The following is a 22,341-nucleotide window of genomic DNA, read 5'->3' on the forward strand; positions in this document are numbered from 1 at the left end:
GATGGATAATGTTGAAAAAAAAAAAGATTCATTACATATTTGATTTTCTTATCGACAAGATCCATATACGAGACGTTCCCATATTTCCCCGTAATTTTTTTGCCCTTAAAGAAATTTTTCTCCTTTTTAAAACAAACCTTACGGTAAAGTGAAGGTAATTTGCATAATTTGTAAAATGTGTTATAATAAAATTAATCTCATATTTCCCATATTTGCCATGTTAATTTTTTTCCGCGTAAAATGCATTTCAAAATTTCTTATGCGGACGAATTTCAGATGTTAATGGCGTATCTTTTCTTCTAGGCGTGACAGTAGCGCTGTGGAGAAAAAGATAATTCCATACACCGCACACCCTCATCTCGAGAGTTCTTGCTTTTTTCCCTCTTTTAAATCTACAAATATTGTGAACCCACGCTGAGTTGGCCTCTGGCTACGTCATGAAACATCACGATGGGCGATTCCATTTATCTTCTTTCGGAAAAAAGGTCGCAGGGAAATGAAGCAGGTTGATATTTTCCTTCGGCGACTTTTGCGCTATTTAAGCGAGTTTTTTCCTCTCTTCCCCCCCCCCCGTTTCCCCTCCTTGGAAAATGAACCCTCCCTTCGCGCGTCAAGGTCAGAGGCCGACTCAGTATGAGCATACAATACTATGCCTTTATCTTTTTTTTTCCCTAGAAACCCTTGAAATAGGCCCTTTATAAACGCCTTTTAATATATAGCCTACCCTATATATTATTCACCAACTCGAATTAGACAAAGGAAAAGGGAAAAAATCAAATTCGTACACGCACATTTCATATCTCTGTTTTTAAATCCCCCTGTTTTTTAAATAATAGTAGACTTTTATACAAAAAATTGACACGTTTTCGAGACAAATAAAATTTTAATTGGTCGACGCGTTTCGACTTGGAAAGCCGTCATCAGAACCTCGTGGTCAGAAATCACAAAAATGAGTCGTGGAGGGGTGATCTTTATGTCTGGGCGTCCGAAGAGTTCGCCTTTGTATTTGCTGAGGCCTTTTTTAAAAAGCAACACATAATCCCGAACTGAATTTTCTAGAGGGCTACTTCATCAGAACTTGCCAGAATATTCTCGTTAATGATGGAAGGAACACGCCACCTATTTTGTCAGCTTGTACAGGCTTTATTAACCTCAGTCGACACAGAATTTTACCCACTTTGCAACAGATAGTGCCCCAATTCACATCCAAAGACCACTCGGCCTCAGCAAATACAGAGGTGAACTCTCCGGACGAGCAGACACAAACATAACCCCTCCACGACTCATTTGTGTGATTTCTGACAACGAGGTCCTGATGACGGCTCTCCGTTGTAGAGCCGAAACGCGTCGACCAATTAACATTTTATTTATCTTAAAACGTATAAGTTTTTTGTATCGTTTCCTTTGTATAAATTAAAACCAGGCAAAGTTCTAATTTTTGTGATAAAATTGTAGTCTTGCTGTTACATTGCCTTTCTAGTCAAGGGTAATTTATCAGCAATTCCTTTAATAATTGGCAAAATGTTTGCTGAAAATCGGCGATACACCCTATTTTTGTGTGATCCCGATTCCCAACATTTACCTTAATCAGATATATATACCATATCTGATTAAGGATAAAGATATTTGGATAATATACCTGATTAAGGGTGAGGATATGAGGATAATATATCTGATTAAGGATAAGGGTATGAGGATAATATATCTGATTAAGGATAAGGATATGAGGATAACATATCTGGGATATGGAGGATCTCATAATGAAACAATAGATAACTTCATAGACAGTATTTGGTTGCATCTGATTATTTTTCTCATCAAAATAGGTCAAGGAATCCGCTACTTTGGTTGTAATGACATCTTGGTTATAGCGCCGATATTTCGCGGAATCTTTAATGTCGTTGTAACCGAGTTTAATTGAAAAAAATTTTGGGCAGAATTTGTTCAAAAATACAAACTTTCTATTTCTCGATTTGTTCGTATGGGGGGGGGGGGAACGTTTCGCGATAGCAAAATGTGTACTGTAGCTATCTTATCACAGCGCACACAATGCTATTGAAAGAAGATTCCCACCGAGGGGTTAGCGCTGTAGAAATGTTATTGTTGTTTCTGTTTTACCTCCATGTCAAGAAAGATATTGAAAAGGACGAACCGGAATATCGACTCCGCGAAACCTCCGAACATCCTTTGAGTATGTTTTCTATACCAATAAAACGTTTTAGCAGTGAAACATTGTGGTGTTGCATGTGGACTGATTTGTATACATTAGTATAATATTTTTTTCCTATATATATAGGACAGAAGTGCAATTGTCGGGGAGAACAGACGTTGGCCCAATGGAGTCGTGCCTTATGAGATTGATCCCGCCCTTCAAGTTTGTGAGCCATGTTTTAAAATCATATTTCATTCTTTCTTATTTTGATGGTTTTATAATGATTTTATTTGGCCTTATATATTTTCGTTTGGGGTTAAAAGAAGTTTTTTTCGTAACGAGTAGAAATGCATCTGCTACTTCATCTACTGTATAGGGGCTAATAATGGTGTGAAGGGTGTTTCATAAACTACGCAGTTTTTAAAAATGCAATAAATCAGCCAAAATCATCGAAGCAAAATTCAAATTTTTGTTTAATTTCATTCAACATATACTTCGATTGTAAAATGAAAAATTATATCGAGTCTACCTCCACTTTCTCTTCAGGCAGTCATCCGATCCGACGATGATGTCACTCTCCGCTATCCATACGAAGGTTTTTAACAGCTGGCTGATGCGAAGATATACTTGGGAAAGAGAGAAAATTCAACGGAAAAGTAAAAGGAAGTGGGTTCGATTCCTCGCACACAGGGGCAGTTGAATTTTGTCTTTCCTAAATATATCTTCGATTATTTTCCGGGTGCTATCATGTACGTTTTTTGTGCTCCGTGATATCTCTGCGAAATTTTTATTTGATTTTATTACTGTTTTTTTTCACTTGTATTGCCGATCATGTTAAGCTTGCTCCAAGTATGTCACACATAGGGCTGGATATGCCCCAGAATACGCAGATTTATGAGGCTCTACTGCTCTCATCATGCCGGAGATTGAAGTTTGATAGCACTAATCGGCGGCGACTCCATACTGCTAACGTTTTGGATAGTTTTTTGAGCACCTGGCTGGTCTAAATTTTATTGATAAGAGCAGGTGTGGAACAAAATCTCGGACCCCCTTCCATGCCCCGCAAGAAAAGCAGTCGAAATTAACGGAAAGTGTTGGAGAGGATCCTCTGTCGGAAGCCAAAACCCCACTGGTCTCAATTTTCAAACCTCGAAAAAACTTGGTCCGATCACCGGAAATGATAAACTGCCTTATTTCAAATATGAAATCACGCTGCGAGACCTGTATATCTGTAAGAGAGGGGACCATACCCCCTATTAACCCATCTATTAATCCATTTTTTTGTTTATTCTGCAACCGCTGTTTCATACCTTTCGACTCCAACGAGTGTTACGCACGATCATGCGTGTGTATTACACACAGTTATTGAATGATTATTTGTTTTGTATTGTATGTACATATCAAATTTCATTAAAATCGGTACATTAGTTCTAGAGATAATCGACCAAATCTGCAAATTCTCTTGATTTCTTACACCAGTGTATATACATTGTGTATATACAGTGTATATTGTTGTATAAACATTCAATCAAATAGTTCTTCTGATCAATGTATTGCAGCATTCAGAGACTACCGAAAAGGATTTGTTGATCAGCAATTCTAAATCAGTCTTGATTGAGACTGCGTATCCTCCATCTCATGAAGGCAAACGAACCCGCATTCCAATTATTGTGAAGTTGATGTGTCGTGAGGATAAAAATCGTATTCTTCAAAGATTTCGTGAAGCGCGGAAAAACCGATGTCCAGGTGCCAACAGTGCTAGGGAAGTGTCCGTCACCGAAGATTACTGTTTCAACACGAGAGCGATTCGTCGCCATCTCATCGAGGCAATACAAGATGGAAAGAATGCTCACCTCAAAATGGATACTCTACTGTTATATCGAACCACTGGAAGAATATATATATATATATATAATTATAGATTAGCCCAGGCTCCTAGTGGTCCAATATACATTTAGAATAAAACGATGACTCATGAAAGAAAGAATCAGTTAATTTTCATTAGCATTAATATTTAATCAAATGATCATATGAAAAGAACGAGTTATATTTACACAAAATAAAAGTCAATTAGAAAATTCCATTTCCACGATATCAAATTCTGCATAATACATAAATACAAATACTGTATGTTCAATTATAATAATTTTAACTTGATGTTGGAATAACTCTCTTTTAATCACTCTTTATACCTAATTTCGCCATCTGCCCCCTGTTAATTCCTCCTAATTTAGGTTTTAACTAAACGTCTATAATTTACTAGAATTGTGGTAAGAATTTCTTTCCTACCTTTTCCTCCATCCCTTTCATCACGGATGATCGCTGCTCCTGATGCTACAGTTGAAATGTGTTTAAAAAAATTCTACTCTTTCTACATTTTTTTTTCCAACTTGATTTCTAGCTTGCACTAATCAATCTGCTTTAATTTTTTTTTCAAAGATTCCAAAAAGTAAAGTTTTGAGGGGTACCAACCCCCTATTTCTAATTGGTAGTCCGGCTTCAAAGAAAGATCCTTCCATTGGCTGATGAGGATTACGTAGGTACAAATAGTATTAAAATTGACATCATTGGTCAAGGTTCACACCCTACGATATTTCGAAGCATATGGGAGGAAGATGTTTTCTGTGGGGGGGGGGGGGGAGTTGTACAAAAAAGAAGGAAAAGAAAAGTAGAGAGGAAGCAAGAAAGTCAGAAATAAAGTCAATTGCCTGCAGGTGGCAATACAATGGACAATAGGCTTCAGTGTATAGGGGAGAGAGAGAGAAAAGAAGAATACGGAGCGGCTATTACGCAAACTTTGAAGGGGCCCTTTAAAGGCCCCTACACACGCTCAGTTATACCTGCGCAGTTATGCCTGTACAGTCCAACTGTGCAGGCATAACTGAGCGTGTGTAGGGGCCGTCAGTTGACCTGCGCAGGCGACCTGAAGGGAATGGTTTTTCGATTCGGTATAACTGTGCAGTTATGCCTGCGCAGGTATAACTGAGCGTGTGTATGGGCCATCAGGTATAACTGTGCAGTTATTTTTCCCCGCTTTCTTATATTCGCCCTACTTTCTTCCCTCTTCTTTTTTCACTGATAATGTAATAAAACAATAATAACTGAATAACATGTTTTGGAGAGGGATTCCATTTAATTAGAAGAAAATCTTCTAATGGCCTAATTTTCACGATATTTTCTTACAATTTCATATCGAATAAAAAAATCGAAATAAAATTTTAGAAATATTTCGACCACTGTTAAAATTCGCAATTTTGTTTCTGAAATCACTCTTTTCAATAAATTTGCCCGAAATTATGCACCGAAACACACAAACTTTGTATTTAAATAATGTGCTATGACTATTAATTGTTTATTGATTATTTAGGGAAGAGGTTTTTAACCAGGGTTCTTGGAGATTTTAGAGGCCCCGTATATAACGTCAGATTATTTTAGTATTCTTTCACATGTAGTTCCTTTAGAAATCAAGATTCCTAGAAATCAAGCAGGTGTTTATACGAGTCAGTTAATGTTTGCAATTGTTTGCAATTTCAAACGCCGGATTCCCACTCCTTTCTTGACCGAAAACCAGCAAGCATCAACGGGACAAAAATCACTCACGGGAAAATAATAAATTTATTATTTTCTTTTACATGTAATTCTTAATGAATCTCATTGAATTTGTTTTTTGAGCACATCTCGTCAGATTGCAACGAATTTCAACTTTCAGCTCAAACATTGAAAGAAAAAATTCAGATGAAATTACGCTAGTTTTAAACGTAAGAAAACAATCGAAAAATTCTGAGAGAGAGAGAGAGAGATATACGATTGATAATATAATTATATCATATATTGAGTAATACTATTAATATACATACCATAAGTCAATTTCGAATTGACTTGAATTAATCTTAAGAGGTCGCGCGAAAAATGCATTGTTTTCTTTCAAAGAAAAACACTACGTGAGTTACCATAAACATTTTCCAAGTCAAATTTTTTTTTTTTTAAATCGACGCTATCGCGGGAAAAAAATGCTATCAAACGATGCTGGAGGAGCATGTATCCCTTATCCGTATATTCAGAGGAGAAACGATGCTTGTTTTCGTAGACAGTTGACGCTCGTTACAACAACCTCACGTTATAGCGATCATTCACCAATCTTTGCACCACGTTACCCGTTTTTTTCTTTTCTTTGAGTCAATAACTTCCGGTGCCATAACCAATCCAACTACACCCAAAGCATCATCTGTGGAAATCATACTAGAAAATTCCGAACTTTGTAGACTATGTGAAAAAATTCGAACTGATCAAAAGACCTCGAAGACAGATATCGAAGAACGAAAATATCCCCACAGATTGCCTAGAACCGGTTCCAGAAGCTTCGCCTGCACAGGTATAACTGAATGGTGTGGATGCATCGAACCGTTCAGTTATGCCTGCGCAGTTATGCCTGTACAGGTATAACTGTGCAGGCATAACTGAACGTGTGTAGGCCCCTTAAGTAAGTGGCCATAAAATTAAGGAGTGTTGATGAAGGCGAAAGAGCATGTTTTGTACAATTTAAATGGCTCAAGTCCCCTTTTCCCTTTTCTCTTATTATTATATTATATTGGGCTGGAAATTGGACCTCTCCCGCTTCATCTGATAGCGATGGCTATTGACGCCATAGCACTACGGATAGACAGTGTTTGGTACACATACGATATGAGCTCCGGCTGTCTTGTTAAACTAGAAAAACCAACCGCCCGAGCCGAGACTATAGCGTGAGAATCATCGGGACCGGACCCCGATCGATCTCGATTGCTGAATTTGCGACCACCTGAATTTCCGATCGTCCAGGCTTGTCATACGAACTTTCAAACTATCTTGTTTTGGAATGTTTGCGGTCTTCTTTCTAAACTATGTGATCAAGAATTCGTCACTCGTCTGGTCGGGTATGACATATTCGATTTATCTGAAACGTGGATATATATTAGGAACCCTGAGGATTTTACTTAAAAATGAATTTTCAATATTTGTGAAATTGAATAACACCCCTCTCTTGCTCAATCGTGGCCAGTTGGTGATAGGTTTACTATATATACCACCTTTCTGAGTCATTGATATCTTGTGAAAATCATATTTGGGTTCAAATTTCTTGGTGGGTGGTGATCTTAACGCACGTTGCGGATCTCGGATATCTTGGTGCTCAACCAGAAATCATCAATATACTCCAAAGCCAGGACGGAGAAATTAACAAACGCGGAAAATTTTTTATTAACAGCTGTATTCAAAATAATTGGCTACTTTTTAACGGTAATTTTCACGGGGATAAGGAAGGCAAATTCACGTACTCGTCCGTAAATGGATCGAGTATAGTGGATTATGTATTCTCAACGGAGGAATTTGCACAATCAGAAATTAATGATTTTAATGTACTAGATTGGACTGAATTAGATCATCTCCCATTACAGGTGAGTTTTTTAAGTGTGGAAATGTTATGGCTCCTCAATTCCCTGATATGTTCTCTAAAAAATATCGTTGGGTCCCTGAGAGGGCACCTCTATTCAAATCTTATCTGAGCTCGTTCTGTCTCAACTTGAGAGCTCGAGTAATCACTTGTACGATAATCTGGTAAAAATTTTCAATGACGTTGCAATTGAAGTGTGATTTAATTGTCAAAAAGAGTCGATCGCCCAATTTCCGGAGAGCAATGTGGTTTGACAAAGATTGGGTCTTGGCTGAACGTGCACTTCTGAAAGAGACTCGCAATTTTCGCCAGAGCCAGAACTTTCAGGCTCTTTCCAGGGTTAAAAAATACTATCATAACATTTGTAAACTCAAGAAGACCGCTTTTTTCCAAAACACTTGAGAGATAAAATATCTTTCTCTAACGGCAAGGACTTTTGGGATTTTATAAATGTCTTTTGGAAAAAAAGAGCCCCTGGTGCCGATATCACGGTAGATGAATGGTTCAATAACCTTGAATCAGTTTTTTCAAAAGAAACAACCTCAATCACTCGACTCTCATTCTCAATGAACAGAAATGACCCATTTCTACACTCAGATATATCAATCACAGAGATGAAATTAGTAGTGTGCAATTTAAAATTAAAGAAGTCGCCTGGAAGTGATGGAATACTCAATGAATTCATCGTAAACTCCCCGGAAATTATTTTAGAAAAAATTGTATGCCTTTTTAACAATATTATGTCTACTGGTATATGTCCCACAGCATGGACCGAGGTCATTGTAAGTCCCATTTTTTAAAAAAGGTGATAGAAACCTTCCGCATAACTATAGACCTGTGTTTCTTTTAAACTCTATGGAACGTATTTTCTCTTCCATATTGGCCAAGAGACTGGAGCTTTGGTCCGATCGCAACAGTATCTTGCCGGAAAACCAATGCGCATTTCGGAGGGGTAGGAGGTGCCTTGACCATATATCTTCACTTTAAACTCCCTTATCCAGTTGCACACACGTCAGTAAAAGGATAAACTCTACACATGTTTTGTTGATCTATCTCAGGCATTTGGCTCCTTGGACCGCTCATTAGTAAACTCTACTCACTTGGTGTGAACTCCAACTTTTTGACCATCTTCTGTGGTCTTTTTGACAATGCTAAAGCTAAGATAAGATCAAGTAAAGGCCTTACAAGCTCAATAGACATAACTAACGGTGTTTTGCAGGGGGATCCGTGCTCCCCACTCATTTGTGCCTTGTTCATAGCAGACCTTGACAATATCTTTAGTTTCGAAGTTTCAGGTCTTGACCATAAAAATGAACTACACAGCCTACTTTACGAGGATGATATTTTGTTATTTGCAAAAAATGCCGCATCTCTTCAGAAAAAAATTAACTTACTTGCTCGGTACTTTGGGAAACTAAAGTTACGGGCGCATTTGAACAAAACTAAAATAATGATTTTCAGAAAAAGCGGCAAATTGGTTTGTGGAGACTATTTTAAGTGGGAGGGCGAAAATTTTGAAATTGTGAACGAGTATAACTCTTATATTTAGGTATTATTTTTTCATGCTCGGGTTCTTTCCGGAGAAATACTAATCGTGTTGTGGCCAAAGCTAAGGTGGCTGCGGGTGGAGTTATTCAGATACTCGGTAATTCACACAACTCATCTGTTCCTGTGGCATTAAGACTATTTGATTCTTTGTCAAGGTTTGTTATAAATTATGCAGCGCTAATCTGGTTACTGGATCACTGGTTACACATTGAAAAAGTGCAAGATTTGTTTCTCCGTAAATTATTCGCTACGTCCAGATATTGCCCCGGCTATATTCTCAGACTTGAATCAACCACACACATACACAGACGTCCAATATTAATTTCTCTTCTAAAAAATACCCTCTTTTTTCTACTATAAAATTTTAATGCTCCCAGATAGCAGACTCCCCAAGATGTGTTACAATGCCCTTTTAAAACGCCCTCCACTGCATAAGGGGGGGGGGGTAATAACTGGATTTTGATATTTTGAATTTGCTATATACAATGGGACTCCCGTTCGTTTGGGATCTGCAGGTCGCGCACCGGCGGCGCTCAAAAAATATTTTCCTACCATTATTACATAGACAATTCAAAACGATCTTTCATCAATTTTTAAATCAACTAAATACGCTTACTACAATGAAACATTTTTCAGCATTACACCAGAAAATTATCTGTTTTTTAATATACCCATATCCTGGAAACGCTTGATTTTTCGGATTGGGACGGATAGTGGTTTTTTACGTGTGCCAAGCGGATGTGTCATACTTGGTCCTGGTGAGAAATGCCCTAAATGTAACTATAACTTTAGTCATTCCTTTGATGTATTCCATATTATTTTTGAATGCCCATTGTTTAATTTGCAGAGAGCTGTCTTGTTAAAATCGTGTATTTTCCGCAATCCTAATTTTTAAAATTTCGCACCTCTCTGAATATCGAATTGAAAAATTGTTATATTTTTTTAATGATATTATGAAGTTCCTGAATTTTTTAAATTGAAGTGTATGTGTGTGTTCTATGTCCTACGACTGGTATTCTAATGATTTGTAATTTATTACTTGCATATTTTATTTTTTGTATGCCATCCTTGCATGAGTCTGGCCCCCATAAGCAAATAAAGTATATTATTGTTATTAAATATATCTTCGCATCAGCTTGCTGTTAAAAACCTTCTCATGGATAGCGGAGAGTGACATCATCCTCGGATAAGTCGCCATCTGGTGGCATTGTTAGCAATTGTGAGCTTTGGCCTGAGTTAGGTCCGACCGTCCACATACGGTCCCGTTCAGTGCAAACGAGCTCCCAGTGAAGATCGAGATATTCGTTGCCTCTGTAGTCTAGTGGTTCAGGGCGTTTGAACGGAAAATGAAAGGACGTGGGTTCGATTCCCCGCAGGAACAGTATGAGCGGGTCCGGTCCACTTATAATTATTCGTAAATTATTTTAATATAAAGTTAATTAGTTAAAATTGTAAAAATTGTTAATTTATTTAAATGGGTAATTGTTTAAGGATGATTTGTATTTAAAAGATGACTAGGTATATTTGAAAGGTGACTAGGTAACAGGTGTGGTATTGAGACTTGGTGTTTGGTAACTTGGCTTGGGGTAGTTGTAAAGAACACGTGCAGGGCGGCCACGAGTGATAAAAGATTATGTAAGAAAGGAAGAACGTGCTTTAGGCCAACTGCCCATGAAGCACAACTCATCTGGCAAGATATGAAGCTATGAAATAAGAATGTAAGATGCAAAATACATGAATAGTGGATGTCAATAGATTCGGAACCTTCACTGAAAAGAAAATGCAATTTGAACGCGACTTGTGAAAAGAAAGAGAGGGTATTGAAGAGTGAGAATATATATTAGAAAGAGATCAAATTTTCATGCATAGGTTACCCTTAAGCAAACTGTTGGTGCGACTTTCACACGGGTGTGCAACCGTCACCTGGCATGCTCAAGGCTTGGTTACAGGAGAAAGGTGTTTTTCTAAAATACATGAATAGGAGCTGTCACGGAATGAGATTCGATTCCTGAGGCGTAGGTGTGGAGAAGTTATAGAGAGCGAGAATAATGAAATGTTGAAATTAATTAATGGTAAGGATATTGCTCGCTTAGAAATGGATATAAGATAGGAAATATAAATACAAAGCGGCATTGCCCATTACAGCACTTGTGCTCTGCATGTAACATGGAGGTCGCCTTAGGTATTGATATGAAGGTAACCGGTGCACGTAGGCGTTCTGATTATTTTGGAAGCGGCGAAATTGATTAGGGATGAATAGCACAGATCTTCTCCGGAATGGTCAGGCGAAAGTCCAATCGTATTGTCCTTGCTGGAGGCCTCAAATTAAAATGTAGCACGAAAAGAAAAATTACAAGACGGAGCGAATCCTGGGTTCTAGGGAGGAGCCGAAGAGGATGTAAAATCAGGAGGCCCGATGATGAAAGGATATAGAAAGTGAGATGTAATTGGGAGATTGGTTTTGGAGAACGGGAGAATAGAAGGTGATATGTAAGAGTGAGATTCTAATGGAGAGTTGAGGTTCCTCGAAATTTGAGTTGCGGAATATGAAAAAAACCGGAGTGCCGTAGTGTAGTGTGTAAGAAGTGCCGGTGTGCCGAGTGAAGGCAGTGCGTTTTCCTGTGACCTGAATGTCTAGTAAATAATCAGGATGTTACATGTTCTCAGATGCATAAGGTAATACCTTGACTCACCTGTCGGGTATGGTAATATATATTATTCTTAAATGGATATAGGATACATCTTTCTTAAGGTTAATGATTGCAATCGATATTCATAAATTAAAGAAATGTTTTATACTTTAACTTGCCTCCGTGCGTTTAATTCCTGGGTTACTGTATGTTAATTAGGTTTTTATATGTCAGACACAACGCAATGTATGTAAAAATGTTTATCGAATCTTGAGAATTACTAATTGGTTTAATACTTAGTTAATTAAGAAAAAGTCAGCCCGATGAGGAAGGAACGGCGGACTGTGTGTGACAACAGTTGAATTTTCCCTGTTTCCTGAATACAGTGTGATTATAATTAAAGTTCATTTTTTAAAAGGCTGTAAAAAAGAACCGTTGGTCAGATTGACCTGACCTGATATTTCACCTGAATATACATGCAGCAATGGGATTTTGTCTGGCAAAAGAAAAAAATTGACCGATAGGTGGAGCTGTACCCATCATAAGATGATGCAAATTAAAAGACGTGACCGTAAGGAAAATCGTAGAAAAGCAAACAGTGATGAAACCATCAGGAAAAGGCTGTGGTAAATTAGCTGATACTTAAAAATTGTTCAATATGTTGTCCACCGTTTTCTCCTATGAGCCGAGAGCGCAGAACAGCATGTTCCACAACAGATCGAAGTGTACCAGGGGTAAAGTTGTGAATATGTTGCGTAATGCGGTTTTTCAATTCAGCTAAGTTCGCAGTCGGACCACTGTACACAACATTTTTTAGATGACCCCACAGCCAGAAGTCACAAGGGTTCAGGTCAGGTGATCGTGGCGCCCAAACTGTTGGAAAATGGCGACTGATAACTCTGTCATTGCCAAAACGGAGATTCAACAGTTGATTAACTGGTATTGCAATATGCGGAGGAGCGCCATCGTGCATGAAAATTGTGCTATCCACACATCCGCTCTGTTGCAGTACTGAAATGAGCTGGTGTTGCGCGAAAGAGATTCATACCGTTGAAGGTACAGTTTACAGGACCCGAAGGACCCATCTCCTCGAAAAAGAAAGGGCCAACGATACACGCTGTCGCAAACGCGCACCACAAAGTGACCTTTGGAGAATGAAGAGGCAATGGTTGCATTTGGAACGGATTCTCTCCTGCCCATATCCTGCAATTTTGTGTATTGACAGAACCTTGGAGATGGAAATGGGCTTTATCTGTCTACAAAATATTCCATGGCCATGCATGGTCCAATTCCATCGGAGCAAGAAATAGCAGGGTGCACTGTTCTCGTATTGGCAGGTCCGCAGGAAACAACTCTTGAACATGCGTAAGTTTTTATGTATTGCAGGATGTTTCGTAAAGTTTTACGAACCGTGCTGACAGGCATGTCTAAAGTTCAGCCAATTCCCCGAGCAATGCACGTTCCCAAAGCACTGCTTGACGTTTCCTGCTATGCTGTCATCTTTAGACCGTTTGCAGACCTCGGACCAGAGCCGCTACTAATACCCTTTAATTTGCATTAAAGAAATTCTACACAGTCACCGCTCTTGTGAAAAAGTTTCAAAAGCAGAGCCCGATCCTTCAATCACAACGTCATGACAACCTTTTCGGACGCAGAGAATAACAAGAACTGCTAATAATACTGTATTATATACGTTACATTCAAGTTTTTTTTATGGTAATCAATGTAATAAAGTCCCATAAAATTTATTTGTACTTTCGTTTTTCCATTTCAATTTGTTTACAAAACATGCACCACCCTCTCTTGCTCAATATATAACAGTTATTAAGATAGGTAGGCATGTTTTTGTATTTTTTCTATTGTTTAAAAGGTATGTTATTTCACAAAACAACAAAATAGGTAACGAGAAATTTATTCATACGATGGTGATACAACCTTGTGTCGAGCTCGGATAGCAAGACCAATGAATTATTTTTTTTTTCCCCGGAAGCGCGTGCTTCCTCTTAACGATCGCAGCACCACAGTACCCCCGTCCAGTGCGGATCGCACGAACTAATTATTGACAACAAAAGAAATATATATATATATATATATACACACACACACAAAAGACAGAATTATACATGCATTTATAAAATGAGGCGAATCGGGGTCGACTTGCCCTGCCGTAACGAGAGTCACAATGGGTTCACTGTTTGATCTGATCATTTGATCATTTTTGTCGCACCACTGTTATTTTCTGAACACGAGGGCTAATTAGACCGGGACCTACAATTTATTGACGATTCCAAACGGTAGGCTTGTTTTTTATACTCATCGAGATGTTGGTGCGCTAACCCCTCGATGGGGGACTCCCTGCGGTAGCAATTTTTTGCTGCGGTCAAGTCGCTGTTTTTTTGTTGTACCCCTGTGTCAGGAAAGTTTTCTGAAAAGACGAACCGGGTATCGAACTCGCGACCCCTCTAAACATCCTTTGGTACTTTAGGCGAGTATCTTATCGACCGGGATACCGCGCCATCACTGTTTGTACTGTCACTGTTAGTGGCAATGTGCGCTGGTTCACTCGTGCAATGTTCACACATACGTTTCTTCCTTTGTATTTGATGGTTATATTGATGGTGTTATTGCGCTTTGCGACCACTTCATAAGGGCCATCATATGGGCACTGCAACGGCTTCTTGACAGCATCATTGCGAAGGAAAACATGAGTGGAATGATCAAGTTCTTAATGGATTTATTATGGTGAGACGCTGGAACAAAGGTCGAATTTTTGAAAAGTGTTGTAACTCAGTGAGCAACTGTTTCTCATTGATATCGGTGTTTGAAGCTGAGAAGAACTCCTCAGAGAGTTTAATAGGTTCACCACATACCCAGTGCCGTCTGAACACATGGGCCCACCCGTGCACGGCCCGGGGGCCTCTAGAGAAAAGGGGCCTCACAACAATGAAATGTGGTTGGAATTTCTGAGAATTCACCACGTAGGGCCTCAGAAGAATCATTTGGAGCGGGAGCCCATGATGCTCTTAAGACGGCCCTGCATATACCAGTTCAGATGTGGAGCATTCCAGTTCTGGCTTGTATGCCGCTCTTAGTCCTAGAAGAACGATTGGCAATACTGCCACCCAATCTGTTGAGGAATGGCACTTGATCGCAGCTCTAAGGACGCGATGCCACCTTTCAACGGCACTATTCGCTTCCGGATGATATGGAGTGGAATGATTTTGTTTGTTCCCCAGTAGTTTGCCGAGATCGGAATAGATCACTCTGAAATTGTCGGCTTTGATCGGTAACGATCACGTCTGGTACTCCAACCCATGCAACCCAACTATGTATGAAAGCCTTATTAACAGTCTCAGCAGTAACATCTGCTATAGGAATTGCTTCGAGCCATCTTCAAAAGCGATCTACGCAAATGAGGCAGTATCGAAAACCTTCTGATAATGGAAGTGGGCCCACTATGTCGATGTGCATGTGACTAAATCGTCGGGATGGAGCTACGAACTGTCCAATATGAGGGCTGATATGACGATGAATTTTTGACCTCGACAGGCGATGCACTCTTGAGCCCAATTTAGGATGTCTTTTCTCATGTTCGGCCATACATATATATCTTTTGGTGATAATTTTAACGGTGGATTTAACACTCGGATGCGCAGGTTGATGAATAATTTTGAACACTTCCAAATGATATTGTTAAGGGATATGCGGCCGTGGTTTAGACGTAGAGGTATCGAAAAAAAGTTGTGTTTTTCCTTATGGGAAAGAGAGCTGTTGAAGAACGAGTGAAGATGGTATATTTCCGCCGAGCAACTGCTTCAGTTCAAGGTCATTCTTCTGTGCTTCGGCGATGAGGTCGTAATTCATGGAAGAAGGAAAAAGTAGATCAACTCCTGCTCGCGTGAGAGCATCCGCTACCACATTGCGTTTTCCCTCGATACGACGAATATCAGTTGTAAACTGAGCAATTAGATTCAACTGATTAATTTGTCTAGGAGAAAGCTTGTCGGCTGAAGGTTTACCCTCCAGAAAATATCGAAAGTGAATGATCGATGCAAAAATTGCCAAGAGTTCGCGGTCATAAGCACTGTATCGCTTTTCGGTATCACTCAGTTTGCGGGAAAAAACCCGAGCGGCTGTCAGCTATCATTGACGCGTTGTTGTACCACTGAGCCAATAGCTATGTTGCTGACATCTGTCACGAGTGCGATTGGGGAATAGGGCCTCGGATGTGTCAAAAGAACTGCTTCTCTAACAGCGAGTTTTGTGTCATTAAAAGCTTTAAGGACAAACAGCGGGCTTAAGCAGGGCCGTCTCAAGAGTATCATGGTCCCCCGGGCCAATTGATTTTCCTCAGGCCCTACCAAAAAAAATCTCGAAAATTTCAACCAGATTTCATTTTTGTGAGGCCCCTCTTCGCTTAAGGCCCCCGGGCCGTGCCGGGGTGGGCCAATGCCTTAAGACGGCACTGGGCTTAAGGAGAAAAACCTCGCAAAGGACAAGGGGAGAATCCAGCCCCTGCCCAGGGGCGAATATTCTCCTTAATCCAGCCCTGCTGGTTTTGATACAAACAGAATGAGAGCTAAAAATGAAAAGAGATGTCCAAACACGCCACAAAGCAACATAGTAATAAACAGCACACGTATGTGAGAGCCACAACCCAAATTCTGCTATTGTTGTAAGCATATATGTATTGGGATAGTATAGGCCAGGCCAATTTTTCTTGGAACTCGCCTGTATAAAAGCCCTCAATTATTTTCTCATACATCTATCGTCCACTTTGTGATAGCGAATTCTTCAAGCATCTACACCTCTCTGTCAAGTGGATCAGAAGCTGAAAATGTTGGAGGCAAGGAGTGGTGTTTATCAAAATCTATTCTAGTTTTCTTATCACTAATTTTAAGCCGGAAGGACAGTGTTTCTCAAAGTGTGCGTTGTGGCTCCTCGGGGTGTTGCAAACACCCGTCACGACGAGCTGAAAATACTGATGTGTATGTGTGTGCCTATTTATGCTTTGAAGTGCTCCTTTTATGGATGTGCAATATCTATACTAAACTATTTTGAGAGCCACAGATGAACTATGAACAGGGCAAGGGAGGCACGAGCATGACCCCCACAAGGGTAGAGCTGACAGGGCACCAGCCTTGGCGTCCGGGATGATTCTTAATTTTTTTTTTGTTTTTTTCTCGCATAAATTAATCATAAGAAGGCCCGTGAAAGTCTGTGCTGGGGGCCTGCAGGAGTTCCTTGCCATCCTACTCCAGAATGTGGGGGGGGGGGGGCATGGCCACGAGTGACAAAAGTTTAAGAACCACTGCAGTTGGATATAGAATTCGAACTAAATCCACAAAAATAAAAAATAAAAATTTATCTGTTTTTTACCGATATTTAATTACTTTTTTGACGGAAACTTCTTATTTTTTTTGGTGTGCGTATGTTTTGCTAGAAAAACACAAACAGCTAGAAAAAATATGGAAAGATCGAACTTTTGGTAATCTTAGTTTTAGAAATCATTTGAAATTGTACGTAAGTTAATTAACAATAACGACAGTGACAACAATATTTAGTTGTATTTTTCGACATTGATTCCTTCAAAATCTAATGGGTCCGATGTATAGTACATCTGAATTTAGACATTCATTGAGTGTTTCATAAAAAATGCCCGAAAATAAAATTTTTTTAATTACAAAAAGAAATTAAGATATTCTGGTATATTAAAATTAATGTTATTTTTTTTCTATTGTACAGCGACAAGAATTCTTCGATTACTAATCAAACCTATAGCTAGATAACAGATCTTTTACTAGTTTCAAAGAAAACGAAATAAACTTTCAGTGAAAATCAGAATGTTGGCGAAATTTCAAAAAATAGTAACCACACGTCTTTCTCAAAGCTCATCTGAGGTATAGCCACTAGAATAACGAATCCTTATATAGTCACCTTAATCTGAGGTATTGTCATTGTCAATAGTCATTCTTTCATAAGTAACTGTAGTTGTAAAATAACCCTGTTTCTCCGACAAGAAACCCGTCAACAATCCGTCACTGTGTCCCGCCCAAGGAATAAAAGAGTGTGAAATGCCTATCCCCCCCTTAATTCGACCGGATCTGGTAGTCTGCATGACGGGCCGGATATAGTAGGGAAAGAGAGTTAAATGTATGTTACGGTAAATGCGTTGAATCGGTAAAGCATATTGGTAATGCATAATCACCAATCGTCTTGGTAAGTTTGATAAATTTCGCAACATTTATCACTTTTACCGGTGATTATGCGTAATCCTTCTAGACCCTGTATGCACAAACGTGCGGGTTCACTTTAGATATTACTTTTTTAACTTGAGGGATGTTCAGCTCAAACTTCAAGAATTGCGCGTTATCATTGAAATTAAAGCCGAAGTCCCTGCGATTAAAAATAAAATCTACAGAGATAAAAAAAAACCCTTTCCAATGCCGTTTTAACGCATGGACCCACCCAGAGGGGGCTTCAAGAGTGAGGGGCCTTACGAAAATGAGATCTAGTTAAAATTAACCACTTTTATTATCAGTTTAGCCCGTACGGGATGCGTGCACTATATACACGTATTTTACCATAAAATTCAATTAAAATAAGTATGAAAAGATAGATCCTTTGTGATAAGTATCCTGCATAAATGTGTGATGTTTGACTTTTTTAATGTTTTTAAATAATCTCTTAATTAAATCAAACAAGTTGGGGTTTTTTTATGCTTGTTAACAAGTTAAATAGCAGTGATCCTATTCTAGGAAGAAAGCTTTTCCGACTTCTTCGTCCCTAATCTCGAACCAAGAGGGGGAGGGGGTTATGGGGACGATCACCACACAAAGAGTCTGATAATATGGTAGAATGAACCTGTCCCGTAAAATACGGGACAGTATTGAATAGCAAAAATGGCCTCCTCTGACACATCACTCTGGAACCACGCCTGGGGGGGGGGGGGGGTCCACTGACTACTGTTTTTGCACTGGGTGCCCCTAGGTTGTATTACTAGGGGCCCACTATTTTGGGCCCACACAAAGGGAAGAAAAAAGATTGATTTGCAACACCATCTCCTCATTCTTGTTATTAAAATATACCAATAATTGTCTTCCTGTCCACTGACAGAGCAGGGAGACATCTGCGGGGGGGGGGGGGGGTGATGAAAAGCATGTTCTTCGATTGAGAAGTGCATTTTATTACAAAATAAAATCTCTGTTCTTGTCCTCGCTGAAATAAGAGGCTTTCAAGGAAACGATACATCTCGGCATTGCCGAAATACAAAGCATCAGGTTAGACGAGATATCTCGTAAGTGGAGAAAGTACAATGGCCATCTCCGAATAGTTGCGTACAGCCCTGCTAAAATATTTCTGTATATCCTAACATTGAATACTTACATAAATTCTAATTCTAATATTTTAAAAGGGACGCTTGGATCGCTTTTCTCTGGTGCATTCTATTATTATAAGAGGGACACTTGCATCCGATTCGTCAAGAGGACCAACGAAACTGATTATGTTCGATTCATCAAAGGCAAGGGGTAAGAAGGAAACGGTCGCCTTTGATTTATTTTTGTTCTAACGTGATTCTTGTCAGCCTTTTTTTTTATCCTCTACGGAGAACGTTCTATCAGTTATTATTGAATGGTTTTCATCTGATTCACTTTGTCGAGACTGCAATTGTTCAAGCCGCGGTAAACGAGACTTTTGTTATTTTCAGGTGCTATTCACACGTCGGAAAAACTGGCGGTGCTCAACCCATCTCCATAGGAGTCGGTTGCGAACGGATGGGAACAATGATCCATGAAATCGCCCACGCCTTGGGCTTCTACCACGAACAGAACAGGTCCGACAGAGACGACTACCTCATCATATACTGGGATAATATTAAAGAAGGTTCGTTACTGAAATAAATAAGTTTCCGTGAGGAATTATTAATTATTATTTAAATTTATCATGAATAGTTGAGGCTAATTTGTCCACTCTGTTACATTTTCCAAAACCTCAAGCAATGCAACAGAATGGAAACTGATTTAAAGCAAATTTTTTCTTAGTCAAAAGGTTTTTAAGATTTGATTCAATTTAAATCCTTTACCACATCATGTTATTTTTTTAGTACAATGTGAAAGTAAAGTAGTACAAATTGTTGAAATTACTGCCAGGCACAGATCGAGAGAGATGTGTCATAAGAGGCATTTTATAAAAACAAAATAGTATGAGAGGTCGTTATGTGACATTACATTCTGTATTTTATTTTAAAAAGCATTATCTTCCTTCCTTTTTGTTTCCAGGAGCAATCCCCCCCCCCCACCATCCCCGCTAGTCCACTCTGGATCACCAATGTAAGAGGCCTAAATGCGAGATTTATACCAACCTCAAATTACTATTCAATTTCAACAAAAACTTTGAAATAAAATAAAAATCCTCCTGATGATATAATATACAACTGAGCAAGTCCAGTGTCCTCTTTGACCAGATTTTAATAATTTTACCAGACTAAAATTCAAACTATGAGGGATAGGGTGCGTGTTTTTAGAATTTGGTCATAGGGTGGACGCTTTTCAAAGGTTATAAGAGGAGTTTCATTTTGCATATAATTAAAAGTGTATTTGCATGTCCTATTTAGAATATTTGAGATATCTTTCTCTCAGTTAAACATTTCTGTGCATTCTGTTACAATGATGTCCAATATGTTACGGAATCGTTTTCGCAGTTCACTGGCAGAAAAATTTAAGAACACTTCAAACTAAGATGTTAAATTATAAATTACTAACCCATTGCCTGTCAGAAATGAAAAGTTTTGATTTTAAGTGAATGAATGTGTGTAAAAAATAAGCTTTTCTATGTGCTATTTTGAAAAAATCACGAAAAACCATCAAAACGATAGAAAAAAAGTAAAAAAAAAATTTGAACTGTGTTTTTAGCATATATGTAAGAAATATATGACATGAATGTCGCTCTTCATTTCGTTTCATAGGGTTAAAATAAGGCTTCCCAATGGTGAGAAGAGAGGAAAGAAAACACGGAGAATGCATCGAATATACTCCACTGGCCTTTGGACGAAATATTTCGTTCGTGACCGTAAAGGGGCTAGAATAGGTAACACTCATTTTCGCGATCTTGGACCGATGGGCAACCTCGATAATCCGAAAGTGGTTTATCTGAGAAGCAGATTAACTAGGATACAATCATTTTTAATACTCTGCAGAAAGTGAGAGCAGAAAATGAAATAATTGCTCAGATAATCTGAGGTTAAGGGAGATATTATTCTGTAAATTAAGTATTTATTGCTGAAAACTTCATTAAACAGCGGTCTTTGAAAGCGAAAAATATAACTCCCTATAATTCTCCTAATTTCTCCTATAACTCTCGGTAGAGGCAGAGATGAGTTTTTCCTTCCTTAAAAAAAATTAACATCTCAAATAATAAATATCTTCACAACATCCAGTCTTCTGTATATCTTGTATGTAAGAAATAAATTGATTTCATTACTTTAATAGATAAAAACAGCAGAAACAATAATAATTTTTTTACAGCGATATTTTTGTGTTCGTAACAGAGTGGAGAAAATTCATGATTTTAAGTCATAAAACACAAAAAATAAAATATTGTCACAAAATACGAGTGAAAAATATTTAACACTTAATATATATTCTGGGTGGGTCTATATATATGTATATTATTACAAAATCGGAAAATGAAATTTCTAGCTTTAAGTGTTTACACACACACACACACTCTCTCTCTCTAATAATTCGTCAGAAATTTTCTGATTTTGTGGAAACGAACAAGTTACTACAAACTTGCAGCGCCTTGAGGGATACCAATATTATTAAGCCAACTAGGATGAGAAAATACTCTCCAGATGAATTATAATAGAAAAAATAATAGTGAAAAAGCTGTGTAAAAACGATGTGTAATTTTCTGGAGCAAACTGAAAAGATAGGGCTCGAAATATTTGCAGCTTCTTTTCTGCTAGTATAGATGTAATTGTGAACGCTCAATGAGAAAAAAAAATGCATCAAACTAAGACTACGGATTATTTTAAATAAGGTATGTAAATAAAATTGAATTGAACAAAAAAAAATCTAACGTATTTTAGTGTGTTTGTATATAGTGTGATTGAGCATTGAGGGTGTAATTCAACCAATAATTTCATTAGTATGTAATAAAATATAGTACGGTATTTTTTAGCTTTTATTAATCGAATTTTTCACCACTTTTGGCGTAGTTTTCCTTTCTTACTGAAAAAAGTTCTATTTCTCGAAAACTATCTATCTCGAAATTTTTTTCGGTCCCAGCAGTTTCGAGATAGAGAGGTTTGACTGTATACCAATATAAGAGCGATCGATAGATTACTTTCCAACTCGAACGATAGATTACTTCAAAAGTTCTTCAGAGCTGAGCAAATGGGCGAAAAACTATCGGGCAACAATGGTTGGTAGGCCTTAACAATGACTTCTGGATTGTTCACTTTGGTTACCGTGGTTTCTAAACACAATGCGTTTCAAACATGTGTGTTTTCTCCTTCACAATAGTTTGCCACTTTTTTAGTGCTAGTAGACAAAATAACATATCTGAATGATTTTTCTATA

The 22,341-nt window shown here is 38.4% G+C and overlaps 1 protein-coding gene across 1 annotated transcript in view; it reads left to right on the forward strand.

The window, feature by feature from the left end:
• The window catches only part of LOC149084271 (astacin-like metalloprotease toxin 5), a 66,415-nt gene that overhangs the window by 36,303 nt on the left and 7,771 nt on the right, over nt 1-22,341 (forward strand). Inside the window, exons 3-5 of the mRNA XM_089234641.1 lie at nt 2,297-2,378; nt 19,173-19,287; nt 19,467-19,642. Of these exons, the coding sequence (XP_089090767.1) occupies nt 2,297-2,378; nt 19,173-19,287; nt 19,467-19,642 (373 nt within the window). The remainder of the gene's footprint in view (nt 1-2,296; nt 2,379-19,172; nt 19,288-19,466; nt 19,643-22,341) is intronic.

The sequence above is a fragment of the Pholcus phalangioides genome, unplaced genomic scaffold (assembly GCF_987345545.1).
Source record: "Pholcus phalangioides strain wild (caught in Gottingen) unplaced genomic scaffold, Ppha-v1.0 ptg000008l_1, whole genome shotgun sequence".
NCBI lineage: Eukaryota > Metazoa > Arthropoda > Arachnida > Araneae > Pholcidae > Pholcus > Pholcus phalangioides.